The sequence below is a fragment of the Neopsephotus bourkii genome, unplaced genomic scaffold (assembly GCF_033783945.1).
Source record: "Neopsephotus bourkii isolate Nb327-2 ecotype Australia unplaced genomic scaffold, CSIRO-AGI_Nbou_v1 NB_1373, whole genome shotgun sequence".
Classification (NCBI taxonomy): Eukaryota; Metazoa; Chordata; class Aves; order Psittaciformes; family Psittacidae; genus Neopsephotus; species Neopsephotus bourkii.
This window is the reverse complement of record NW_026901852.1, coordinates 3,283,901-3,308,182: the sequence shown is the minus strand read 5'-3', so window position 1 is coordinate 3,308,182 and position 24,282 is coordinate 3,283,901. Positions and strand designations below refer to the sequence as shown.

The 24,282-nt window shown below is 36.1% G+C and overlaps 1 protein-coding gene across 4 annotated transcripts; it reads right to left on the bottom strand.

The window, feature by feature from the left end:
* Positions 1 to 8: 8 nt before the first annotated feature.
* DYNC2LI1 (dynein cytoplasmic 2 light intermediate chain 1) lies at positions 9 to 22,897 on the bottom strand. 4 transcript variants are annotated; one of them, XM_061367182.1, is made up of 13 exons: positions 22,748 to 22,897; positions 21,858 to 21,975; positions 20,564 to 20,598; positions 20,208 to 20,277; positions 19,126 to 19,214; positions 17,065 to 17,251; positions 14,561 to 14,629; positions 13,245 to 13,322; positions 11,688 to 11,764; positions 11,265 to 11,335; positions 10,727 to 10,824; positions 8,802 to 8,894; positions 9 to 203 (listed from the first exon to the last, which is right to left on the bottom strand). In XM_061367182.1, exons 1-13 carry the CDS (start codon positions 22,759 to 22,761, stop codon positions 135 to 137), a joined length of 1,068 nt encoding a protein of 355 aa, XP_061223166.1. In that variant the 5' UTR covers positions 22,762 to 22,897; the 3' UTR covers positions 9 to 134. The 4 variants fall into 4 exon arrangements, with proteins under 4 accessions (XP_061223166.1, XP_061223164.1, XP_061223162.1 ...); XM_061367180.1 differs by lacking the exon at positions 9 to 203 and adding an exon at positions 1,416 to 1,644 and having other exon boundaries at positions 8,798 to 8,894; XM_061367178.1 differs by lacking the exon at positions 9 to 203 and adding an exon at positions 1,416 to 1,647 and having other exon boundaries at positions 22,748 to 22,896.
* Between the last annotated feature and the right edge of the window lie 1,385 nt (positions 22,898 to 24,282).

Sequence of the window (24,282 nt, the reverse complement as noted above, 5' to 3'; positions counted from 1 at the left end):
AGTCAGAATCAAGAAATCACTCCACTTTAATCTTATGCATACTGTACAATCAGTGAGTACAGGAACTTTAAACAATATAGAATTTACCCAGCATGTTTTTGTGTTGTAAATGATTGCAAATCAAGAGAAGACAGTTATTTATATCTGTTCCTTCTTTTCATTACCAAGTTCTTAATCTTGTTCTGGAAGCACTTTGTGAATTGCTAAAGCAAAAAAGTATTTGTTAATAAAATGTCAATTTAACTACGGTTCTTGGAAGTGATGTAGTTTGCATCTTTGGAAATTCTTCTCATGGGCTCACTAACATTCCAAGGAGCATAATTTATCCATTTAATAAACCTAAGTACCTCTCAAAATTGAAAGCCTAACAGACAGAATTCCTAAATTTTGTAATGACTTTTCATGTTCAGTGAAGAAATTATTTATTACAGAGGCACAGCTACAGATTTCTTTGGGGAGGCAAGTATATCTGTACCTTGAAATTCCATAACAATATACTTAGTCTAATTTGATATTTTTGAGATTATGCACTTTGTAAGTGTAAGAATTTTAAATCCTCGAGTTAACACAATTTCTCCACCTGAAGTCAAGATTATTTTTCTAATGTCTTTATGTATCAGATTCTGAGATGCAAATGTTATCAGAAAAACATCTGGTGAACAAGTATGTTAAAAAAAATAAATAACTTAAAAAAGCTGAAAAGATACCACCTTAGTTTCTTTCCCATTTTCCTGCATGTGTAGGGCTGTTCATCAGGGAATATTCTTACAATCTGGTGTGCCAAGTGATTGTTCAGACATTTAGCCTAACAAGTCTTAGCTTGTAAAAGACACCTCTGCCTTTAATCTAGATCTTGACTTGCGTATTGTCAAGCCATTCAGCCCACCTCATATTAGTGCGAGTGGACAAAAAGCCATTTCCAGCTGAGGCTAGCATTTCACCATCTCAGGCTGATAGTGAATCAATTATACTTGATTAGATTGACTTACTGGCATTTTTGCACAAAGTTATTGCAACATTATACACTGCAAGAAATAATCAAACTTAATGGTACTGAAACAGATAAAGCAAACTTCTGAATTCAGGTTAAACATGGTTTTAATTCCACTTCATTCTGCCAGTTTTCATGGGCCTATCCTATTGAAATACATCAAATAATGATGCAAATATATTCTTAAGCTTTGCATTTGCATTATATATGAAATGAACTAGGGAAACCTATTTTGGGTGTTTGTATTTAGATACGTTGAGGGCAGAAGCATTCAACAGTATACCAAATAACATGTTATAAAATAGGTAAAACTGACTAATGCCAGTCTTCATATTCAAACCCATCTCTAAGCAATCTAGAATTCCTTTCTCCCCACTTTGTAGAACTCTGTGTTAGTAGGAAGATGATACACTTAAATTTGGACTGAGTGAATAAACATCTTTTTATTGAAAATAGTAACAGGAATGCTTAATAAATACTCCTTCTGCATTTTTGACATTGTATGTTTTCAACTGCATCAGGTTGATTTGCTAGTGTAGTGTTAAAATTACAAAAGTAAATGTTAAACTGAAGACACCTACAGCAGTTCATCAATCAGAGTCAAAATCCATTTCTTTCCAGGATTTAGAGGCATTTCTTTTGTATTGTTCAAGCTCCTAAAACAGAAACACATACATATTAATCTAATTTCATTTCTAAAAACTGTAAGATACATACATTTGCCATTTGATCATTTAAAGCATATACAAATATCACTGTAGAAAAAAGTACTATACATATCTTTATCTTTAACAAAATTATGCTAAAAGTGCTATAAATTCTGCTACATTTGCTGTCATATAGGGAGCTAGATCCTATTTATTTAGACCTAGAGACTTTCTAGGAAAGAAAAAATTATTTTCTTAGACATTCATTTTGAGAAACCATGCTCCCCATGAACATACAGAAATGGAACACTACCCATGTTTTAAAAACAGATGCCAGAATTACCCAACAGAAACTACTGTTACACACACATGAAGTCAAGGTCTTTAAAGAAGCAAAATGGATTAGTAATTACTAAAGATTACAGAAAATAAACTAGAAGAATAAAGCCTATTTTGGGTTGGGTTTTTTTTAACACAGGACAGAGATGAACTTCTGTAAGCTTACATGTCAACAGTAGGGATAACTTAAGAGAGCTACTGGTGGACCTTAGAAAGCCGTGCAGAACACAGGCTTGCCCAGAAAGCAGTAAGCAGAAATATATTTGAAGGAATGCAATGGGTGTTTATGAAATCAGCCTACCATATCTATTATATCTATTCAACCTAGGCTGCTGGATATTGTGCAAATATTCGTCATTGCTTGAGGTTTTTCAGGAAGTGTATTACTCATGACACAAAATCATGCCATGCTTTTATTTCTGTTCTATTTTTCAATCATTAACTAAAATATTCTTTTCGGTGCTACTGTTCAGTAGATTGAACAGTTAGCATCCGTGTGTAAAAATAAATGCTAACCTAATGTGGTAATTAAAATCACACATTTTCTAGATAGTAAATAGATTATTAAAAGCAAGCAGAGGAGCAAATTGTGGAGGTGTAAATGAAGTTAATTAGGTATGTAAGGTGAGGCAGTCTACATTATGCTATACTTGACATCAGCCAAGTACTAGCACAGTAGAAAAATTACCTCATTGCAGTCAAAAGTGTTACTGGGAATTTTAAAGCCTATAATAAAAGGTTCTAGCAACATTGCAAAACAACAGTTTCATCTTCTGAATTTTATGTAGTGGTGCATGCTGGAATTATTTCTGAAGATATTTTTCAGCAAAAATTAACTTAGTGCTACGATTTCTTTTTTTTCATTTAAGTATAAGAAGGCTTAATCTCTTAAGTCACATTATTAAATACAGCTCTAGTACTTCTGAACTTTTCTATCTCTAAGCCAGTCTTTACTCAGTATTTTCACTCCCTCATTATTATTACAATGTAATTATGATCTCAGAACATACTGAACAGTTGGAAACTTGCCAACAGTTAGGAATAGAAAGAAAGCAGTGATATTTTAAGGAGCACATGTTACCTGACTTGTGCTAAACAAATAATTCCACTTCTAACCCCTTTCTCAACGGCTAAAGGAAGAAGTAAAATTAGACAATGAAATTCTGCATATAATAACGATGCCGTTTGGGGGCCATATCCACAGGTCCTAAATAATTAGCCTTGCAGATTTATCATCTTACTAAACAGTTTCAAGAAAGAGGCAAATAATTTAGCAGAATTTATTTTGCCATGCTTTTAGCTAGGTGGAAGGCAGTTCAGTATAAAGGTGATTCAAAACAACACAGAAATGCAAAGTATCAAAACCAGAGCACATCTTAAAACTGCATAGCTATTCTACTACATACAGAAGTACAGAACAAAATTATAAATATTTCTTTTGGAGGCGTATCTAGATAAGACTAACATTAAAGAATGAGAAATGAAAGAAAAATGTGATTAAATGGAGGAATATTTACAAAGAAAAAAAGAATCTTTAAGAAGTTCAGTGATTCAGGAGGAAAAATGCTGTCAGGAAAGTACACTTCCTTAGTTTTCATGTAAAATACAGGGATGTATTTTACTTTCTAAGTCAAAAATGTAATGGAAAAATCTTTCAAATCCAGCTTGAAGATCACATACACCCCTAACACCCTTCTGAAAAAAGAGTACCCTCCTGCTCAGAGTCCTCTACTACAAACGTAAGCAGCATTCTAGAATACACTGTGACTATACAGTCACTATAGTCAGATACAGAAACTAAGAGATCCTCTTTCCAAAGTGAAAGAAGATTCACCAAAAAATGTATCTCATGGTATGCCAGAATGTTGGGGTTTGGGTAACAAGTGTAAGGGGCACAGGTCAGATTTACAAGGAATGAACAATTGCAATTAAAACATACTTTCACTGTGCTCTGAGTGCTTTAAACATCATTAGTGCTAGAAACTTGTCCTACATGTCTCAACTCCGGCATAAAGTGGATTTTCAAATGATTTTTTTTAACCTTAATGCTTCTGTACTTCTGTGTTTCTATAAATTCTTCATCTGTCAAATAGGGAAGATCACACTTAATCTCATAAAGGGATTGGGAAGAAAGACTTAACTGATGTTTGTGAGGCACTTGGATAAGATAACATTACCACGCGTTCTCAGAGAAAAAAAAAATTAATACTTTTGTGCTCATTGAAGTGTCTGAATGGCAGGTTGAGAAATAAGGTACACAAAGAATAAGAATGATGAAAAGAAATACTGAACAATTGAATTGAGACATCAGCAAAATAGTATATGATCATGTAATTAAAGACAATACTATTAATGTCTACAAACAAGGAGGAAAAATTAAGATTGTAGGAAAAGCCTTAATTGTTGCATTTCCTCTGTTTTGAGGGACTGATAGGATTTTGACTTTCATGCAGTTTCTCACTGAAAGTGCCCTCAATTTGAAACGTGGTAAAAAGAGCCAAGTACTGAAACAAAGATTAAAAATCTTAAGCACCCAAGCTTCAGTGGGAAATCTAGTAACAGTGCTCTTTTTTTTCAGTAATAATGCTGTTTAAGTTGGCTTAAAAAAAAACCCAAACTATCTTTTGTAGCCATTTGGACATGCTTTCATGTGAACAAGAAAGCCTATTCTTGACAGCTGCGTAAACATCCTAAATAACTTTTTCTCCACAATATGAAGGGTAACGCTTCTCCGCTGGAGAAAATGGAAGAGGCTACTGCTCTGTTATCCATTTTAGAGTGCCTGTCACACTCCTCTGCCCAGAAACACTGGTCTGACTAAGGAGGTTCACCATGCAACATGCAGTCTTCTCTTGAATGAGGTTGAAATTGTCTCCCAAGTATGATCATGTCAGCAAAGTATGCTCAAAAAATATGGCTCTCATTCCGCTGGCCACCACAGTCCCCATGTCAAAGACAGCTGCAGATGTGACACCAAGATGACTTCTAGTGGTGAATGCCAAGTTTAATTAGGTCACCGCTATTTTAGGGGAAATATGACTATACGTCCTCGTGAGATGTTACAGAACCTCCCCTTCTGTTTATGACTTGTTAAAGTCTTAACAGTTACAGCCCTCTTTGTTGAGATCTGCTTTCATTACTTCCTGCAACTGACGTCAAACACCACCAGGCACTTAATTTTCTTTTTCCTTGGTATATTTTATGGCATGAGGCTTCAGCTAAAACTGGCACAAACCCTTAATGTAATACCTTTGTGTAACAAGGACCAGCCAAGGTGAATTTCAGCATTGCACAACACTGATTTCTTAAGTACCTGACTGGGAGCTATACAGTTCTTGGAGCCCAAGGTCAACTTTATCATTTGCTTCAACAAATGAAGCTGCAGTCAAATGGCCAGGTAAAAAAGGTCCAAACACCTATTCTGAGCATTAGCAGTACAAGGCATAACAGGATAGCTAAGACCTGGGACCAAAAAAAGAACCTTTGAAAAGACATTTTAGAGCACTTGCTTCTATGGAAGACAGGAAGGAAACAGCGCAAGCACCCTCATGTGCCAATCTCTCTGTCACAAACATTTAGAAGGAATTAAGGAACAAGACTTTATGCCTTCATAGGTTCTTGCAGATGCAGGTGGTGTGTGTACAGCTCTAATCCCACTCTTATTCAAGTTATGTGTGTAGCTAAAATGAAATTAAGGTGACCTTAAAGCATCATAAGCCAAAAAGCTAGCAGAGAAAGGAGAGCAACGGGTGGCAAATTCGCCATGTTGCTTATGCTTTATGTGAACTTTATGAAGAGTTAACAGCAAGGTAGATGTTTAAGGCCCAATGAGCATGCAAAGTGAATGTTCTTTAATCTTGAAAGCCCTGCAAAAGAGCTCAAGATTCCAGTAATTCCTGGACAGAATCGGCTAGTTAAAAAAATACATTAAAAATGTAAACTCCAAGACCATCCCTGGTGCTGGATTCTCCAGAGACCAAAAAGCAGTAAGGAACCGCAACAGCACTATCTGATATAAACCTGCATGTTGTGTGTCTGGGACAAAAACTAGGAAAAGAATTCTGAAAAGATGTAGTTGAGATGTGCTACGCCTTGAACAAAGGCACACTGAAAGAAGGACAGCCTCAGGTACCTTTCCAGAGCAAAAAGGTCTAGAACTAAAGGGGCACATCTTATAGTTAATTCTGAAAATATTAAGGAGGCAAAATAATCTAGCCTAAAAGAAAATACTCCTGTGGCAGAATGCTGATGAGCTGGACTCTCAACTTCTCCAACCAAAAAGCATCTCAGATAAATACCAGCTGACAGCTAGGACATGGAAGTGAGCCAGGTACTTTCTTGTTTCTGTATTTTCTTCTGTCTAAACTGTTTTCTAATCTTATACTCAAGAATTTAACCTTTTAGTCTGCTAGGCAGGCAAAAAAACTTCAACCAAGGTTACACACTTGAAATTGATTTAATTAAGCTTTATACTGGCACAGTTATCTATAAATCTGTTACAGCATTATTGAACAGTCCTGATCAGGACTGAGTCAGTCAGGTTTCCTAGTTCTTCTATCGGACTCACTGACAGGGCTATATCCTGTTTCTGTTGCCATATTTTTGTGTTTACTCTTCTTTTAAAGCTTATCTTTGAGATAAACAAGCAAACTGGTGATCACCTAGAGTCCAAAGTGGCATACTGACTAACCAGAAGTAACTGAGAAAAATGATAACATGCACTTAAATGACATTGAAATATACAGTCATCATTTTGCATTATGTCCCATGATTTCATTAGCAACATGTTGCATATTAAACATCTTGATATACCGTTCCTCCTACACAATAGATATCATGAGACTCTATAAAGAATATCTGACTTAGGATGCATTTAAAATGTTGCTTTAAAAATTGGATTTTTGTATTGCTACTTTTCATAGACACTTCAAGAATCACTGCTACTACAGAGTTCTTTTAGATGTCTACTGCTATCTTGGTGCATTTCAAATTGAATAAAATTCTTGGAGTATAAAACATTTTAATAACATGCAAGTAATTGTGTAAAATTGAACTTTATAATAGAGAAGTTTAGGAAATAGCTTTAGATAACAACAGTAATTTTCTCTTTAATGCTCAAGTTGCTTGTAGTAGTCCAGCCAAAAGCAGCTACATGGGTTTGCAATGCCCTTGAACAGATTAAGATTCTAAAAGCCTTTTTTATTTAAAAATGGAAAATTAATAATTTCCTGTATGATTTCATCAACGCAAATCAGTGTGTTCTTTTGCAAGACATAAGCATTATCTTAAAATAACAAACGTATTACACCATATAGTTATTTTGAGATACATAGATATACTGAGTAAGAGATTACATTATGAATTCCAAACACAATGTGCTTTAGAAATCTGCAGGATTTCTGAGACTGCTCTTGATGTGAAAAAAACTCAGAACTGATACCTACATTAACAGGATGTTACAGGTAATGTGTGAATTCAAAGACTGCCGGGGACTCTTGAAATTGCTTTATTCCTTATATTGTTAACATATTTCTTTGGATCAGGTACCTATGTGTTTACTGCCTTATACAATCTAACAAAACTCTACAAAGACATTACAGCAATTATGACCTAATCCTTTGGCTTTCTTTTACAAGCATGCAAACAGATGAAGTTTGCTGTGTATTTTGGGGTTATCTGAGATTAACTGCAGTGCAATTCAATAGAACTGCTTTTCATCTGAAGGGTGGGGGTCTGTAAAAGGTACAGACTGGCGCAACCCATCATCTTAAAGCACTGTTTGGAAAGCCGCCTTTAGCCGCAGCAACTTGGTCCATGAAGAATTTAAATGGTGCACAAATAGCCCATGTATAAGCTGTGAGAAGAGAGTGGAATGCTTCTCAGTCATTCTAGCAAAAAATTTTGTGTGTGAAACAACTGAATCTATATAAAATAGAGTTTCCAGGTTCAGCATTCATTCCAGGTTCAACATTTCATTTGTTACAAACAAAAACACACAAATCTTGGACTGATTTTAACAGACCCATACCTGTGATATCAATGAAGACTATATACAGTATTTCTACTCATGTGATGTTACCATACTGATAACTGTAAGGCAATATTCTAACCTTCCCCTCGTTTGCCACAGAATTTTTCTCTAAAATCAATTCATCACAAATATAAGGAAATGCTGAAACACTTCAAAATTAATGAGAAAAAAAAAAAAAAGACCCTTTCCCTACTAAAGGTCTTTTCCAGCATTCGGGGGATAAGCCAAATACCACTATGTGAAATAATTTTCTTCCCTCTGTTTAAGGTAAAACGTACATAGCCTGCAAACCCGAGTCAGAAATGTGATCATCTCAGTACCTTTTAAATCATCTCAGTACCAATTTAAATAAAGGGTTTTGAAGGAGAAAGACAAACATAAAAAAGGTAAATAGCCCCCACCCCAGACCTTGACACCACTTCCTAGACTTTCTGCTACTCAACCTCAAATAAGAGTACAGGGTGCAGAAATTAAGAAATTGCTGCTAAGAAAGCTTCATAGCTTTGCTTCAGTATTATTTTAGTGAAACAATCCTGGAAGAGTTAGAGAGAAAATCTGGATTATTAATTTCTAGAGAAACTACAAAGCCAAAATTTTGAGATCTAACAATGCTCTACCAGCTTAATGTCTACCAATGGAAAAAAGGCCAACCAACTACTAAGCTGAAAAGTAAAGTTGAAGTTATTTAAAGGCAAAAATGGGACTTTGACCATATTCTACACAACCTATTTCAGCAATGCTGGTGGTTCTGGAATACCTGACTCTGAACAGCAACTGGATAACAGCCACGCACCTGTTTTTTCTGAGCTCTCATAACATCAACTTCATGCTCGGCGTATTGTAAATCCTGTGCAGGGTCCCTTGTATCTTGTAAATCACTGGAACTCTAAAAGGAGAAATTACAAAACCCCAAATGATAAAATCTATCTTCTGTTCTTTTAACAAGAAAATGCTATGCTGTGTATCTAACGGAATTATTTGCTTTTAATACAAATGTATTAAAATCTTGCATATATGGAAAAATTTTGTGCTATAGGACACAGATTAGGTTAAAACAAATAATCTTAGATTGATAAAATGATGAGAAAGTAATATGCAGCTAGATCTGAAAGGAAAGAAAATATTCTTGTTTGGTAGTTGTTCTCCTCAGAATGAAAATACCTTTTCTGGCCCTTGACATTTGGGCGTAGCTAAGGTTGCTCTTGCTAGAGCATTTACTACTCAGGATTAGAATGCAGTTCCAGTTACCAGAAGCATTACTCCAATAGCTGAGAAATTATTACTATCTGTTTCCCAAATACCTGAATTTTCATTTACTAACCTTGAGGGAACAATAACTTTAATTCTAAAGAAGCAAGTACTTTAATAGAAAGAAACACTATCAAATGAGGAGTTGTTTGGGTTTTTTAAATGTTGTCCTGCACATTTCTCCCTACTCATACCAAATGGAAAGTAGCAAGAGGGTAATCATATGAATGATATAATTATACTTTTTATTAGATGAGGCACTGGAAAAAGAAATGTATAATGCATAAAAAAACAGCTTTAGAGCTTAAAGCATATTTTGGAACCAAACCAGAAATCTGGGAATCTACTTGGCACATCTTTAAATCTTCTTTAATTAGACTGTTACTTTACAACACTAACGGAGCTTCCAAGATGAGAAATCTATTAATTTCTCCAGCTGTTTCAGAAGGAGTTCAGGAGTTACTGGGAGATGTTTCTCTATTTATTGTGTTTTTTAATACTATGAGAAAATCAACATGAAGAATAATAGTTCTGTATAGTTTCTGAAAAGTGAAGTTTAGTCTTTATCAAGTTGATCCATACTGTACTGAGAACAGCATCGTAGTGATAATTTGTTCTGGTCACAAACCACTTGAAATAATTTGTAGGGTTTGATATGTAGCAGCCAAGTGAGTGGAAAGGGTGAATTCAGATTCCTTCTCACCAAGAATGGAGATCCATACACTGAAAACTAGAAAAAGTTCTGTTTGCACACCATAATTTGAGGCACAGTTTTGAAGCCCTGACTTCCTTGCCTGCCCAGATATGATGTAGAGCAGGAAATGGACAGGGATAAATATCTGTGATACAGTTCAGTATGCAAGGAGAGATCAGCAGCCTGAAAGAAGTATTTGGGAAGTTGTCTCTTGGGACAAAAAAAACTTCTGAAATATGTACAAGATTTAGCACTACGTAAGTGCCAAGGGACTCAGATTTCCTTGCAGATCCAACCACTTCCCACAGCAAAATGACATGATTTGGCAAAGAATTCTAACACATTCAAAGCCTCATGCCCTAGAAGAACAAGGAAGAGCAGCTTGCTGCAGCCAGGAAGAGCTCTCCTCTTGGAACATCACTGTCATTTGGTTTGGTTATTAGGGGATATGTCACCTTAGCAAATTCCAAAACCACAGTACAGCTTGTCTTTCGATATAAGGAAAGGTAATGCTACAACTCTGGAAGAAAACAGATTACTTTAGTACTTTCACTATTACTAAATGTAGGAAGGTGACTGAAGATATAGAAGATAATAATCTAATGACCACTACATACAAATGTGTACCTTTAAAAATGTATGCATTAAAAAGGTTGGAAGGAACAGAACTGCTAAGTGAAATGCCAGTCACTGGACCTGAAAGACAAAAATCAGTAGCTGATAATACTACTGTTGTATGAGGAAGGAGGCTGTGCTGCAGACATGTAAGTACCTACCTTGGGAGGAAATGTTTTCTCAAAAACTTTTTTCCACAGTTCCAAAGGTGTGTTTGCACACACCTTTGCAATATCACTGTCAGAGGCAGGTGGTGGTCCTAAGGATTACAACACAGCACAAAGTGATGTAAGTATGTTGTCATAATAACAGAAATTGTCAAACAATTTTGGATAATGACCCATCTAAAAATGTTTTATATTCTACAGTGACAAGCTCCAGCAAGTTTGAAAAAACATTGATCTCCTACCATGAAAAGGGCTGAGTGGTATTGTGTATTATATTTTCTTTCAGATATAAGCTTGTTGGTGCTTTACTATTTGAAGTAGTCCCAATAGTTTATTTAACTACCTAACAAAGTAATTCCCTGTACTATATATATTGAATGATAATTTCAAACTTTCTAAGCAATTTCCCTTCAATAACCCGTTAAAACTGATGCTGAACTGAATTTAACTTTATTCTTTATTTTCTTAACTTTTTTTTCTTGTTTTAAAAAACAATTAAGCAACAAATACAATGAATAGGAAACATCCAAACCTATATGGCTCAGCGAATCCATGCCTGCTGGTATAAACAGAGGTTTGCTGTGATCCACTGATATAGATTTGCTAAACAGAAGAAAGAAAATGTAGTAAGTGAGCATTTAGCATTCAACAAAAAAATTACATTATTCTAGCCAAGACCAGATTCTTACTGGGCTTTTCATACAAATACATGTAAATAAAAATCTACTCAATTCTAGTGGTGACCATGTTTCTAATCCATGTTTTGGAAACAAAACCAAGGAGTTATCACTGTCCTGTGCAGAGACAGGCAATTGAGCCAGGAGTCAAACTCCATGAATAAGAAGAAAGATCATATTTAAGAAAAAAAAAAAAAAGACTGGTGATTAAAATATTTTTATTAAGTACTTTTAAACTCTGGGCAAGACATTTAATAGTTGGACAATAATTATGTTACCTTTTATCATATCCAAATGCCAAGTGATTAATAAGAGCATGGGCTTTCAGCAGGAGAGCCTCAGATTTACTGGTAAACTAAATGAATCAGAAAACAAAACATACATTATGATCTTCCATCATAGAAATATTACATTATGTCATCTATGCAGAGGATTTCAGATAGAACCTGGCTAAATCCTGACATCAGTAAATTTGCTATACATTCAGTGAATTTCCTAGAATAAAGATCTCATCTTCCCTTCCCAAAATATGAATGTATTTGTCACTGGATATATAGATCAAGAAAGATTAAATTAAAAATAACATAAATAAAAATTAAGGAACAAATTTTAAAATATTCGAAACTTTTGAAGCATGTATATTAAGAGACAAAACTTTTGCCCAAGATTAATCAGTTATTAAGATTTAAACCACATAAAAAATTATCCAGAATACCATAAATACAAATATTATGAATAACTATAAAATTGTTCACACAACATAAAAGCAACTTGATAGTGGCAGAACTGGCACAGATTTATCTGAAAGCAGCTCCCATAATATCTTCTCAAACATCATGCTTACTCCTGTCCAAGGGCTTTTGTATCCTAACAGATTCATGTCTTTGAGAAAGAAGTCAGATCCCTACTGGGGGAAATTAAGTTTTACCCACTCATTTCAATGGGAATCAGGATTTAGCGGCCAGAGTTTCAGGATCCTGGCTTTTTATTTTGATTACAGTAATGCTTAAATACTTTAAAAAAATAAAAAAATCATCAATCAGTTGTATTAAAGGACATGCTGTGATAATAAGAATTTAAAGCCAATATAAGTTATCACTAATCAAAATAAGCCACTATTAAATATTATTTATTACATAAATGATGGTTGATACAATTAGAACCATCTTCTGATGTAAAGAGAGCCCAAGAGGCAGATTTTTTGCATTAACCTCAGCATTCATGTTTCTGCTCTTACTCAGAAGATGATCTGCTAAACTCGAAATCAATTTATGTACCCACATAAATGCTTCATTGTCTTCGTGGTTCGCAGATCCTACTTATTAATGTAAAAAAATCCCTGCCTTTAATCTTCAACATTGTGAGCGTGATAATCTACTCAAACTGCTGTGTAAATGAGCCCTGGGATGTAAGTTCTTAACTCTACCAAAGCTAGGTCATGAGACATAAATTCATGCTTTTACCAAAAAGGCCAGTTCTCCAATTCTATCGAGGGCGATCACTTTTGCCTGTCTTCCTTTCTTGTATTAAAAAATAAAATTCCAGACATGCAGTAAATTGATAGAGGAACTGAGCTGGCTAACAGATTACTATTTACATTTAGTTTTTGCTGATACTGATAATTATCTGGTTTGTTTGTTCACAAGGTATATCCGTCCATCCATCCCCTGCCAATACTTGTAACCCATTCCGGAAGATTCGCTCGTGAATAAAGGTACTGTAATACAAATCCATTTTCTCCAGGAATTTTACATATCTATTTTTTTAAAACATTGTTTTGTAACACAAATACTGCTTAACTTCTCTATCCTTAGTTAGAAAGTTAATATACACACCACTAATGATGCTCCATAGTAATGTGAAACAAATCGAAGTGTCTTGCTTATTATTTTCCTCACTTCAGAATCAAACTCCTGAAAAAGTTGATATTGGTATACACATGAAAGAAACAAACCCCAAAATATTACAGTTAGAACTTTTAACTTTTTTTTTATAAACTGCAATGCACTTAGGCTACAAGATATGAGGCTTTCAGCTGTCAGCATAATTATATCTTAAGACAGAATCCGTAACAGCCTACTCTGAAAAGAAATGTCACAATTTCTCTTTGTTTCTTTTTTACAGAGGGAGCCTAATTCAGGCAACAGGTTAGTCCAGAAAAGTTTCCTAATTGTGGAATGTGTACTGAATTTTCAATTAACTTGTTTAATTTTGTTTTAAATTTTTAGAAGTAGAAATACTGCCTATAAGTTCCCTTTTTGTGAAAATATTTAACTTGCAGTACATCTCTGGCTAAATGTTCTCTAATTTCCAATACCTGCAAGATTTGAAAGGTAAATAAAAATACCTTTTCATCACTGTTTGTTTAATATCAGATCGTATACATAGCCTTCCCTGTATAAAGTGGGCAAAAATATGGTCCCAGTGAAGCCTGCCGGAGTCTGTCCATACACCCCAGAAGAACAGTGCTATTACTCTGTGGTGGTTACCTGAGAGTCATTGATTTTTAAAGAGGTCATGGCTCAGCATAAACACTCAGTATGAAAGAAGTGTCTTATTAATAAAGAATTAGGTAACTCAGCCAAGTATCAATGCAGTATATAGTAATCCAGAGAAGCTCAGGCTGCCAGCACGGCAGCTAAAAATCAAACATACTGTTCTAGTTTCTCACGATCAAGTGCTGCTTTAAAACTGTCTCTAGAAACTTAGAAGTACTTAAAGTTCAAGACTGAAATGATAGTTTACTGCTTGTTCTGACACAACTATCAAGAAGTCTGACTAGCTGGCAGGAGACGCCTCTCTTTTATTGCCATAAACTTCAAGCTGCTGTCAGAAGGGACACATGGAGCTGGACTTATCTCATTATAAAAGAAAGTCACCAACATGTTTTCTTGCTTCCCTCTTTAGCCTGCAGCAACTTATATCTCAACATTTTCCAAGTACATCTCAAAAATTGGGAATGTTTTGTAAAGGAATGACAGCAGGTCTTCCATAATGCTGCTGGATGGAAAGATTTTTTGGTGGAAGAAGGCTGACTTGGCCACACTTTTGTTCAGATAATTACTATTATCAAGATTTTAGTATATAGAATCTTTACCAGGAATCTTTTCATTATTATTAATAAAAAAATAAAAAAATAAGTATTACTTACATGAAAAATATCATATTTGCTTCCAATTATCACCAAGGGTATTGGAAAAGGGTCAACTAACTCATAATCCTATTAAACAAATATGCAACAATTCAACAGTGTAAACAAACTGTAGAAGATTGCAACTGTTAAAACAACTGGAAGGGGTTAAAATTACTCCACAGAACACAAGCTTTATTTTTTTTCAAAACCTTAAGTTAGATGAAGCAACTTTAATGCAATGTCCATACCATATTATACAAGACTCTCATTTTCTTTGTAAACTGAGCAGTCAGAACTCTTACTGGCATGAAAGGGCTCTTACACTATACATTCCAGCTCCAAGATTAGATGGGAAGAGAGAAAAAACCTCATATATTTTCAGAATAGGTCCCACACTGGATTAGTAGAACCAGCTTTTTTACGTATTTCCCTCCTTGCATCATACACAAGGTAATAGAGACAAAAGCTCAAGAAAATTAAGCTGAATGATTTGCTTGTGTCACACATTTGTCCTCCCCACATCACATTTTCCAAACGCTTAAAAAATATTTAATGTGAACTTCAAATGTTTGATATCAAGCAGAAAAAAGGAAATGTCTCTTAACAACCATGAAAATGCCAATGGATACAAACAGCTCTGGGGGTGTAGATTTAATTGTTAAACAGCTAACTTCTCATAAAAGTTAGTAAGTAGATTACAATAATTCTCAAGTTATCTGGAAGGTTTTCCTGTAGTCCATACGAAATGAGACAATCCCCTCATCTGTTCACACAAGTATTTAGTCAAACTGTTTTGGTTGCAGCAGAGCAGCAAAAAGATGTGTTGTAGCAGAGGTTGACCTAACTCCTCCCTTGTAAAACCAGTTATTTCATATACAGGTTAAATGACAGTCGGTGTATTAGCAAGAAGCTGCACATACTGAAAGTCCTCTACTTTGAGCAGAAAAATAATGGCTTCACTCGTACAATATCGAGGCAAAAGCTTTGAGCAAGATTATCATAACTTAGAACTAGTTATAAGGAATAGAGACCTGAAGAAAATAGTTTCTTAACTAAGAAAAATTAATTCTGGATAACATCAGAAACATTAAAACTGGCCTACTAAACCCTATTCATCTTTTGACTATGGAATTAATTTTGGCTATAGACTACTTTAGGTGCATCCATCCATTTTAAACAAGGCCTGCATCTGATATCCTTTATCATCATAGTTAATAATTCTTTATCCAGGGCAATGGATATACCTAATCCTTAAAAAAAACCCTGTAAGAACCTCATCAATTCCTGTTTACGATAAAAATATATTTAGCTATTAAAAGGCAAATAAACTGTCTTTGGCAATAAAAGATAGTATTTTCTCCCACAAAATAGACATCATTTTTTTCTTGAACAACGATGAATGTAAAAAGACAACCAAGGAGTAACACAACATTTGTTTGCATTCCTTCTGGTTTTGATAATGAAGGCTGAATAGCAATTTTAGTTAAGAAGGTATAATTTGTATTCCATACGGGGCAAGTATAGTAAGTCTTCTCTTCTTGACAATTAATGGCCTTATTCGTTTTTACTTACTGAAAAAAGCTTGCAGTTTTCTGATATGTAAGCCCCTACATGTAAACTTAACACCGTGGTCATGATTTATTGCCAAGTGTGCTCGCAGGTGTTTTCTTTTTTTGAATTACCTCTTCTAAAAGTAAAAAATAAAATAATAATCCAGAAGATCTCAAACCCTATATTCTAAATCTACTGAGTGTGGCATATGTTGCTTTCTCAGAAATTCTAAGCTTTAAATTTTTTAGCTATATAAGTATGTATTGCAGCTGTATTGCAGCATTTTATAGAAGTTACAGTAACTAGATTTATGTGCCAAGTCTTTGAATTGTCGAATACTTATTTATGGATTATACACACACGACATTTTCAGAGGTTTAATGCACAATGACTTTTCATTTTTTACTGTGCATAATCTAGTTTAGCTTTTCCAGAGATTTAGTTAGCAATTATGTTTAAAGGACTGATGTTAACATTTCTGAAACTTTATAATTTAATTAGTTGTCAGATTATCAAAAGGCATTGAGTTTGTGATAGACATTTAAATAAATGCAAAGTATATAGTCATGTTGATGGCTGTTATAACTATATTCTTTGCTTAAATTTGTACCTTCAGCTAGTCTCTTGCTAGATGACTTTTGTACATTCTAGTTTTCATCTTCATTTTAAAAAGATGAGGGGGGAAGAAGCAAACTGCTACTCTAAAACTATTTCTTTTGATTGGTGTAACATGCCATAACAATCACATTAGATATCTAACAAAAAGATATAAGAAACCTTCTTTCCTTGTTTCTGCTCTTATTGAATTTTTATTAAATTGCTATAATTTTCCGGTGAACAGGTTCATCTACATCAAATGGATTTTCAGTCATGCATAAAAATCTAAAAGAGTTGTTTATGATTTTCAAAAGCATTATCTTTAACTGTATAAAGGCCTGTGACATCTGGAGAAAATATTAGAAGCAACTTACTGGATGATCCCTCTGCAGATTGTTCCGCATCCTCTGTTTAATTTCGGTAGCTGCTTCAGGATTTGTCTTTTCTAGTTTGGCTAAAATTTTGTTCACGTGGTTCCTGGTGACCTGCAGAAGTTTCTCCATAGTAGTCCAGAGTTCATTAGGTTTGGACAGATCCAATACAAGAACTACAGCAAACGTCCTAATGAAAAAGCATGATTTGGTCAAATCTTTAGTGCATGAGAGAGTCAACATTTTCATATACAATCACACCTGTAAAACAAATGCTGAAAGCAAGAAATGTGAAAATATAGATGCTAAGATAGAATTAAATGTGACTGCATAGCAAAGTAGCTTTTAAGGATATTCTGAGTTCTGAAGAAACCTTTCCCTTGTCTCTTGTTCAGAGCTATTACTTCGGCAACTTTCCATCAGAGTTTTAGGGGGACTGTATATATCAAACTTTCTGACTGGAGACAGTGTTTCAAAGCAGTAAAATATGCAAATATCCTGAGCTCCTTCTTCCTATATGACTGGGACCCGCTAGTATCACATGTCCCTGTCATCTCATAACTCTGCAATCCCAGATGAAGCAATGTTAGCAAATGGTTAGGATCTTTCCTAACCGTTAATGTATTAGGAAGTTCAATACTTTCATTATTCATTTGTAATATGAAATGGAAATGGTTAAGGGCAGTATTCTGTGCCATGGACCATGCCAATTAGCTGGAACATCAAATGGGTGTATGAGAAAGTCTTCTGAAAGATAAATGGAAGAATTCAGAGTACTCAAGATGTACTTAGTGATTACCAGGCTTTTATGGTGACAGTTATGTTTTATGGTGACATTTTATGTTTCATCATTTATGGTGACAGATGTTTTACATATAAATTCCTTTCCTTCCAAACCCCTGCCTCCCAAAACTGCATTAAAGTGCAACTGTAAAGAAGAAGAGTGCAAAAGCAACCACTTGAATATACGCAATCTTTCTTTCACATTCCATCTTGATCTGAAAAGGGGGATTCCAGACCGGAGTGGTATTAGAAAGACTACAGAGCAAAGTGAATGTCCACTTTCACTATAAAATGCTGTGAGGAAACAAACCTGGTGAACAGTCTCCTGGTGAAACTAGATATAGTTCACTGAACTTGCTCGACTACAGACAGATGAGAAAACCAGTGAAAAGCGCTTACATTCAGTTGAAATGGTAGAATTTATGCATATTAAAATACTGCCTTATGAACAGAAGTGGTCTTACAGAACAATGTTGCTACCCCATCAAAGAGTCTTAACATCATCCACATGAGAAGATTCCTTATCAATAAAAAAGGAAGAAAAGACTGATGGAGGTGAAGCCCTGCTAAGTTCATTTAGACAGTAACTGAAATATTATAATTGATTTTTTCCCCCAAGCTCTTCTAGGAACAAAAAGCTTCACATCCCAGAAGATTTTTTTATTCCTTCTTAGTCTCTCACTAAACAATGTCATTATCTCAATAGCCAAAACAGTAGGAAATGTACACAATAATAATTGTATCCCTCTTTTTTTTTTTCATAGAAGTTAAAGCTCACTCATCTTCTCATCAGACGGTCACATCACTTCCAAGAAAATACATTGTTTTGGTCACAGTTTCTTGCCTTATTTTTCACTTTAAAATACTGCCCCTCACAGATGTACCATCTACATTTGCACAGAAAAGTAGGAAGCAAGGTTTTATTTTTCGCATGCCCCAGGCATACAAAAAATTGCTTTTTCTGCTCTTCACTGAGCATAAAGATACAATGTCTTCTCTTTGTGTGTTTTTCTTGTTCTAGCAGCTACTTAAGGCCAACCTATTTTGTTCATGTTATCACTTCCTCTAGTTGGAGATTCTGAAGAACTTGGTTTATCAAGAGAGAACTATGAACAGGAAGGTCAGCAAAGTATTGGTGGTTATTACAATGTTTTTTAGAAAAAAATATAGATGTTCTATCTTACCTTTTGAAAGAGTTTTCCACAATAAAAGGTCTAGAGATTTACTTATGCTTGAAGGAAAGCTGGAATTAACTTTGGAATGCTAATTCCAATCACTTACCTTATGCTGTTACTAGTGATTGGTATTCGAATGAGTTCCATTAACGAGGTTCCACCACCTAGCTCCCAAAAATGTGCTACATCTTTAGGCTGTAAAAGAGTTTCTTTATGTTAGAAATGTGTGCTTCCATGCAACACCAAGAGAAGGTCGTCACCTGATAAACTGGCTTTTCATGCAAGTGACTCAGAGCAAGAATATGTATTATTTCACTAGTATTTTCTGAAAAACAAAGCCAAATAGAAAACTCCCCATGTTAAAGAAATCCCATGCAACACTTACGAAAGACTCCTGGTATGCCTATGACTGTCTTGATAAATGACTGTGGTAAAGTAAAAAAGTCAAGAAGCAACATGATTAATGATAAACATAGAAAAATTATGTTCTCTTCCCTTTTTTTTTTTTTTTGTTTATTGCAGCTCGAGACCAATGATTTTTGAGAGGCTTGCAACGGGAAAAGTAATGAATCTCTACCGTCGCATTTAGTTTCTAGGAAAAGTTTTACATGATTTTTATCTTTCAGAGTCAGATTTTCCACTCCCTACTTCAGTAACAGAAACAGCAATTACTTGCAACAATAGTTATTGCTGCTGGACAGTGTTGTGCTGGGATGGAAATGGGTTCAATATTTCTGTTAATATAATCTGCAGTACAAAAATTAGTGATACAGGCACATAGCCCCAAAATTTCGTTATGATTTTACATCCTCAAAGATAGCTGGTCTTCTCACAAAACTAGTTGTAAGGTACCTTTATTGGTTTATACTCAGTTTGCATTTCAAAGACAAAATTAAAAGTGTGCATACTATATTACAATGGGAAAATAAAAGCATTCAAACACAACAAACAAGGTAGCTTTTACAGATTAATCTGATTGTTTTGGTCTATACTTTTGTTTGATCTACAGTATTTTAGTGAGAGGGATAAACATATTACAGATTGAAACAGAAAATTAAGGTAGCTAATTTAGATAAATGTTTCACAAACAATAAGCTAAAATTCTTACACATCAAAACATATATATGATTTCTATGTGTGTTTAAATATATACAAAGATATGGTAAACTGTAATTTCTAGATACTCACTGTATCAGGTCTCCTTGCCCTTCTTCCAAAAGTATATTCCAAGGCTAAAGTTGGCTTTGGAATCTCCTCCCTATACAAGGATAAGTAAGTTCATTTTGTCAAGATCCTCTAAACAAAGTTAATTCTGCAGTTACTAAATTATATTTATCAGTCAGTTCAAAATTTGGCTTACAAACAGCAGTACAGAGAGGACACTTTAAGACAACAGGTCTCATTTGGTGAAGACAGGAGGAGCAGCAGTACCAACCTGAATAGATGGCCAAATACTGGAGGAGGAGGACTGAAGGGGTCAGATGGCAGGTAGTAACTACTTCTAAAATTACTTTTAAAACTACTTTTAAAAATTTAACACATACCTCTTGAGGCACCTCAGTATAATAGTAGTCTTTCCCTGGAAATTAAAAACAAAGAAGACCCCTATTGTACTCTCATTAAAGCATAAAAGTTGTATTGCTAAATGAAACTCACTCATTTAATGTTCCAATAATAAAGTATTGGAAAAGTGTAAACTCCTGTAATTGTTTGTAGCCTTAAAGTGAAAACTGAACTGCCAGCCTTCTGTCAGAATCAAGTTACACTACCATTATTGTAATTACAAACTAATAGAGATGACAAATACAGTAATAGGAAGAGTGTGCTTAAAATCAGACATTAGTGATTAACCTGGCCAACTCTCTTAAACTGTTTAATAGTTTTTAATTTTAATAATACATTTATGTAATGTGTGGTTTCCACTGGAATTAATTATTACCAATGAGATGGAAATAAAAAGAATATTTGAAATACAAATATACATACAGAAAAATGTGTCTTTACACTGTTGAAACTCAGACGCTGAGTACCAGCCTACACTAAGGGGGCTAGCACTCCTATGGTTAACTTATGTGTCCTTTCCTATGTCAAAAATCAGTGAATTTCAGGTAAATCTGAAAAGTCCTTGTATTTTCACTGAAAATGGTATTTTTAAAATTGCTGATAAGGAGGTTGCACATACACCAAACCTTCTAAAATAAAAATTGTTTTCTTAAAAATGTGACTCACTTGGTCAAAAAGGCAAATATTTCCTTATTTACTTTACAAATAAATGCTAACAAAATAAAATATGAAATTATTAATGATCAAACATTAATGGGACAATGAGTTAAAACAGCCTTAGGCATGTGGAATCATAAGTTTGCAATCACTGATAAGGCATGTTCAACTAGGTCTGACATAATACAGGCACAATTCATAGCTGGATTTCAAGGCCTCTATCTACAAGAAAACTGGTAACAATGCACTTACATTGGATTGTTACCAGTTAAACCTCTACAGTGGGAAATTTGACATGTCAAACAAGTAAAGAGAGTAGCAGTATTTCCAGCAGTTACTTTTTAAACAAAATTAATGAAGCCAAAGCTCAAAGAATAAGCACATCATTGATACCAATGGTTAAAGTTTTGACTCTCCAAACCATAAACTTGAATTTCTGAATTGTAATAATATCTAATTGTCCACACTTTGTGGAATGACCACTCTCCGCAGAATGAGAACATAATGTATTTTGTCCTTAGAAGAATTAAGTGAACCTTAATATCTGAAAATACCAAATATATTCCCTGACACAAACTATGTCCAGAAAGCACAAAACTGCACAGTATTTAGCATTACCCCATTTTTGTTTCCCATAAATAATACTGATCTTTCACAAACTTCTGCACGCTTGCCATCGTTGTCAGCCTTTTCTCTCTTCTCCACTTCAGCTATAGCAAGATCCCACAAAGTATCACTAGCGGAAAAAAACACAAAACAAGTGTCATCCAAGAAAAACAGCGTACCCTAGACCATAATTCCAGAAAATATCTAAATGCATAAATGAAGGGTATTATTACTATTATTTATTATTTCAAATAACATGCCCTCTGCCCGTTGAAGCACTTTTTCTAACAAAACCAGGTTAAGCACAAGTCCCCAGGTTACCCCAGCAGCCACTTGTGGCACACGCCGAGTGAGTACCAGTTGTGTGGCGGGAGACTTCGTTTTGAGCTCGTTCAAGATACCTTTAAAAGGTTTTCTGACGATGAAGGTTTTTCATAGCGCGCTGCGGGTCAGGCTGGCGCTCTCTGCAGTTGCAGGCTCCTGGATGCTGGCAACGGGAGGAGCCGGGCACGGGTCAATAGGCTCAGGAGAGCTCAGGCACCACCAGTTTCCCAGGGAAGCTACTGCTCAGGGCAGCGACGGCTGCTCCTTCTCAGGTTCCCCTAAGGCCACGTGCGGGGCGGTGGAGCTGGATTTCTATAGGAGGGAATACTTTTCTATGGGGTCCCTGCCAGGAGCCACCGGCTCCCCGCATCAAGGGGCAGGCGTGCGCCCGTCCCGTCCCCCGCCCCGCCGGCTTTCGGGGGCAGAGGCCGAAACGGCCCCTTGTCAGCCTGCCCGCATGCATACCCGCCTGCCTGCCTCCCTCTCTCCTACAGGCTGTCCTCCCCGCCGCCGGCTACTTCCCCAGCTGGCAGCAAGGGCGAACCCCCCCACCGATCGCGGACAGGATTCCCCGTTACCTAGCCTTGGCCATCGCTCCTCGAGGCCCGGGCCTGGCTCCCCGTTGCCATAGGAACCATGCAGGGCTCGCTGGGAGGTGTAGTTCCGCGGCCGGGGGGACGGAGGCCACTTCCCAGCGGGGCCGGGCCGCGGCCTCGCTCCGCCTCCCCTCCCGCTTGCTGCCTGGCGCTGACGGCGGCTGTCCAGGCGGTGGCGGTGGATGGTGGGTTCTCGGCTCAGCCGGGAGCAGTGCGGCGGGCCGGAGCTTCTTTGAGGGTTCTCAGCGCTGTAGTGGGCTCAGCCGCCTCGGGGGCCGTGGCCGCCGCGCCCCTGAGGTGAGTGCAGGACCATGGGACCCTCAGCTGCTGCTGTTGCTTTTCGGGTGCTGAAGAATATACGCACCGGCTTGGTACCAGAGTGAGTGAGGCTGGTGATGTGAGTCCCTAGGGGACCTTGACTGTAGAGCTTGTTCTGAAGATGTAAAGTACTTCAGCTGTGGAGAAGGCCAGGGGTTAATAACGATTTCATAACTGGAGGGCATCGTTTATTTTACCTTAGCCTTAACATTGGCTTCTGATAACGGTCCCCAAGATGGCTTTGTTAGCAGTGGAGGGAGTGAGACAAGACCTGACATAGTTCCCATGCCCTGATAATTTAACTTCTATATAAAAAAATAAGTGCACTTATTTTGTAGTTACTGAGACATACAAATCAACTATTGCAAATACAAATAAGATGCTGTAACAAAGAGGATATGGGCTAGATTATTTCTAATAAAATCTATCGGTCAAAGATCAGATTCAAAAAGGGTTGGATTAGAAAGTAGGATTTACAGGGCACAGTAAAACAGCGGGATGACCCAGCATACAAAAGGGGTACAGAATTGTAGATGAACCCAACAAGTCAGAACTGACCTAAAATTTAGGACAGCAATTACAGCTGGCCTTCTGTATCTGAGTAGCTGCTTTGCATTGTCAGAGACTAGAGAGGGAGAAAAACCCAAGTCCTTTTATCTGCTTGATCAAAACAAGGAAAGTGGCCTCATTCATAATGATTAACTCAGAATTAACTATTCCTTCTTCCTTCCCCAAAAAAAGCCTTCTACTTCTAAGTAATACTTGTTCTTTAAAGAAGATGTTTTTTCTAAGTTTGACTTCCATAATCAGTTTCAGTCCCAGAAGCCTATGGTGATTTTCACAGGTTTTTATATAAGCACTTGCTAACCCCCTATGGAAACTATGGTCTTGCAAATTAAAATTCAGAAAGAAACTTGATTGTTTGGTGGTGTACTGTGGCAGGTCATGCTGATGCCTTTCTAAGTGCATTATTTCATTTCAACAGACTATTTCTTACATCTTCGTATATGAAGACAGTGCTGATCAGAAGTCAGAGGCTGTAAAAATCCTGGACAAAGCTGCTCTTCCTCTTCCAAAGGTAGGAATTGCTCCTGGCACTATGATCTAGGCATATATTACTTCAACAGCCAAGAGTGTGAGACTAAAAAACAAAGTATTTTTACAGTGTTTTACTCACTGGGAGAGAGGTGACAAATCTG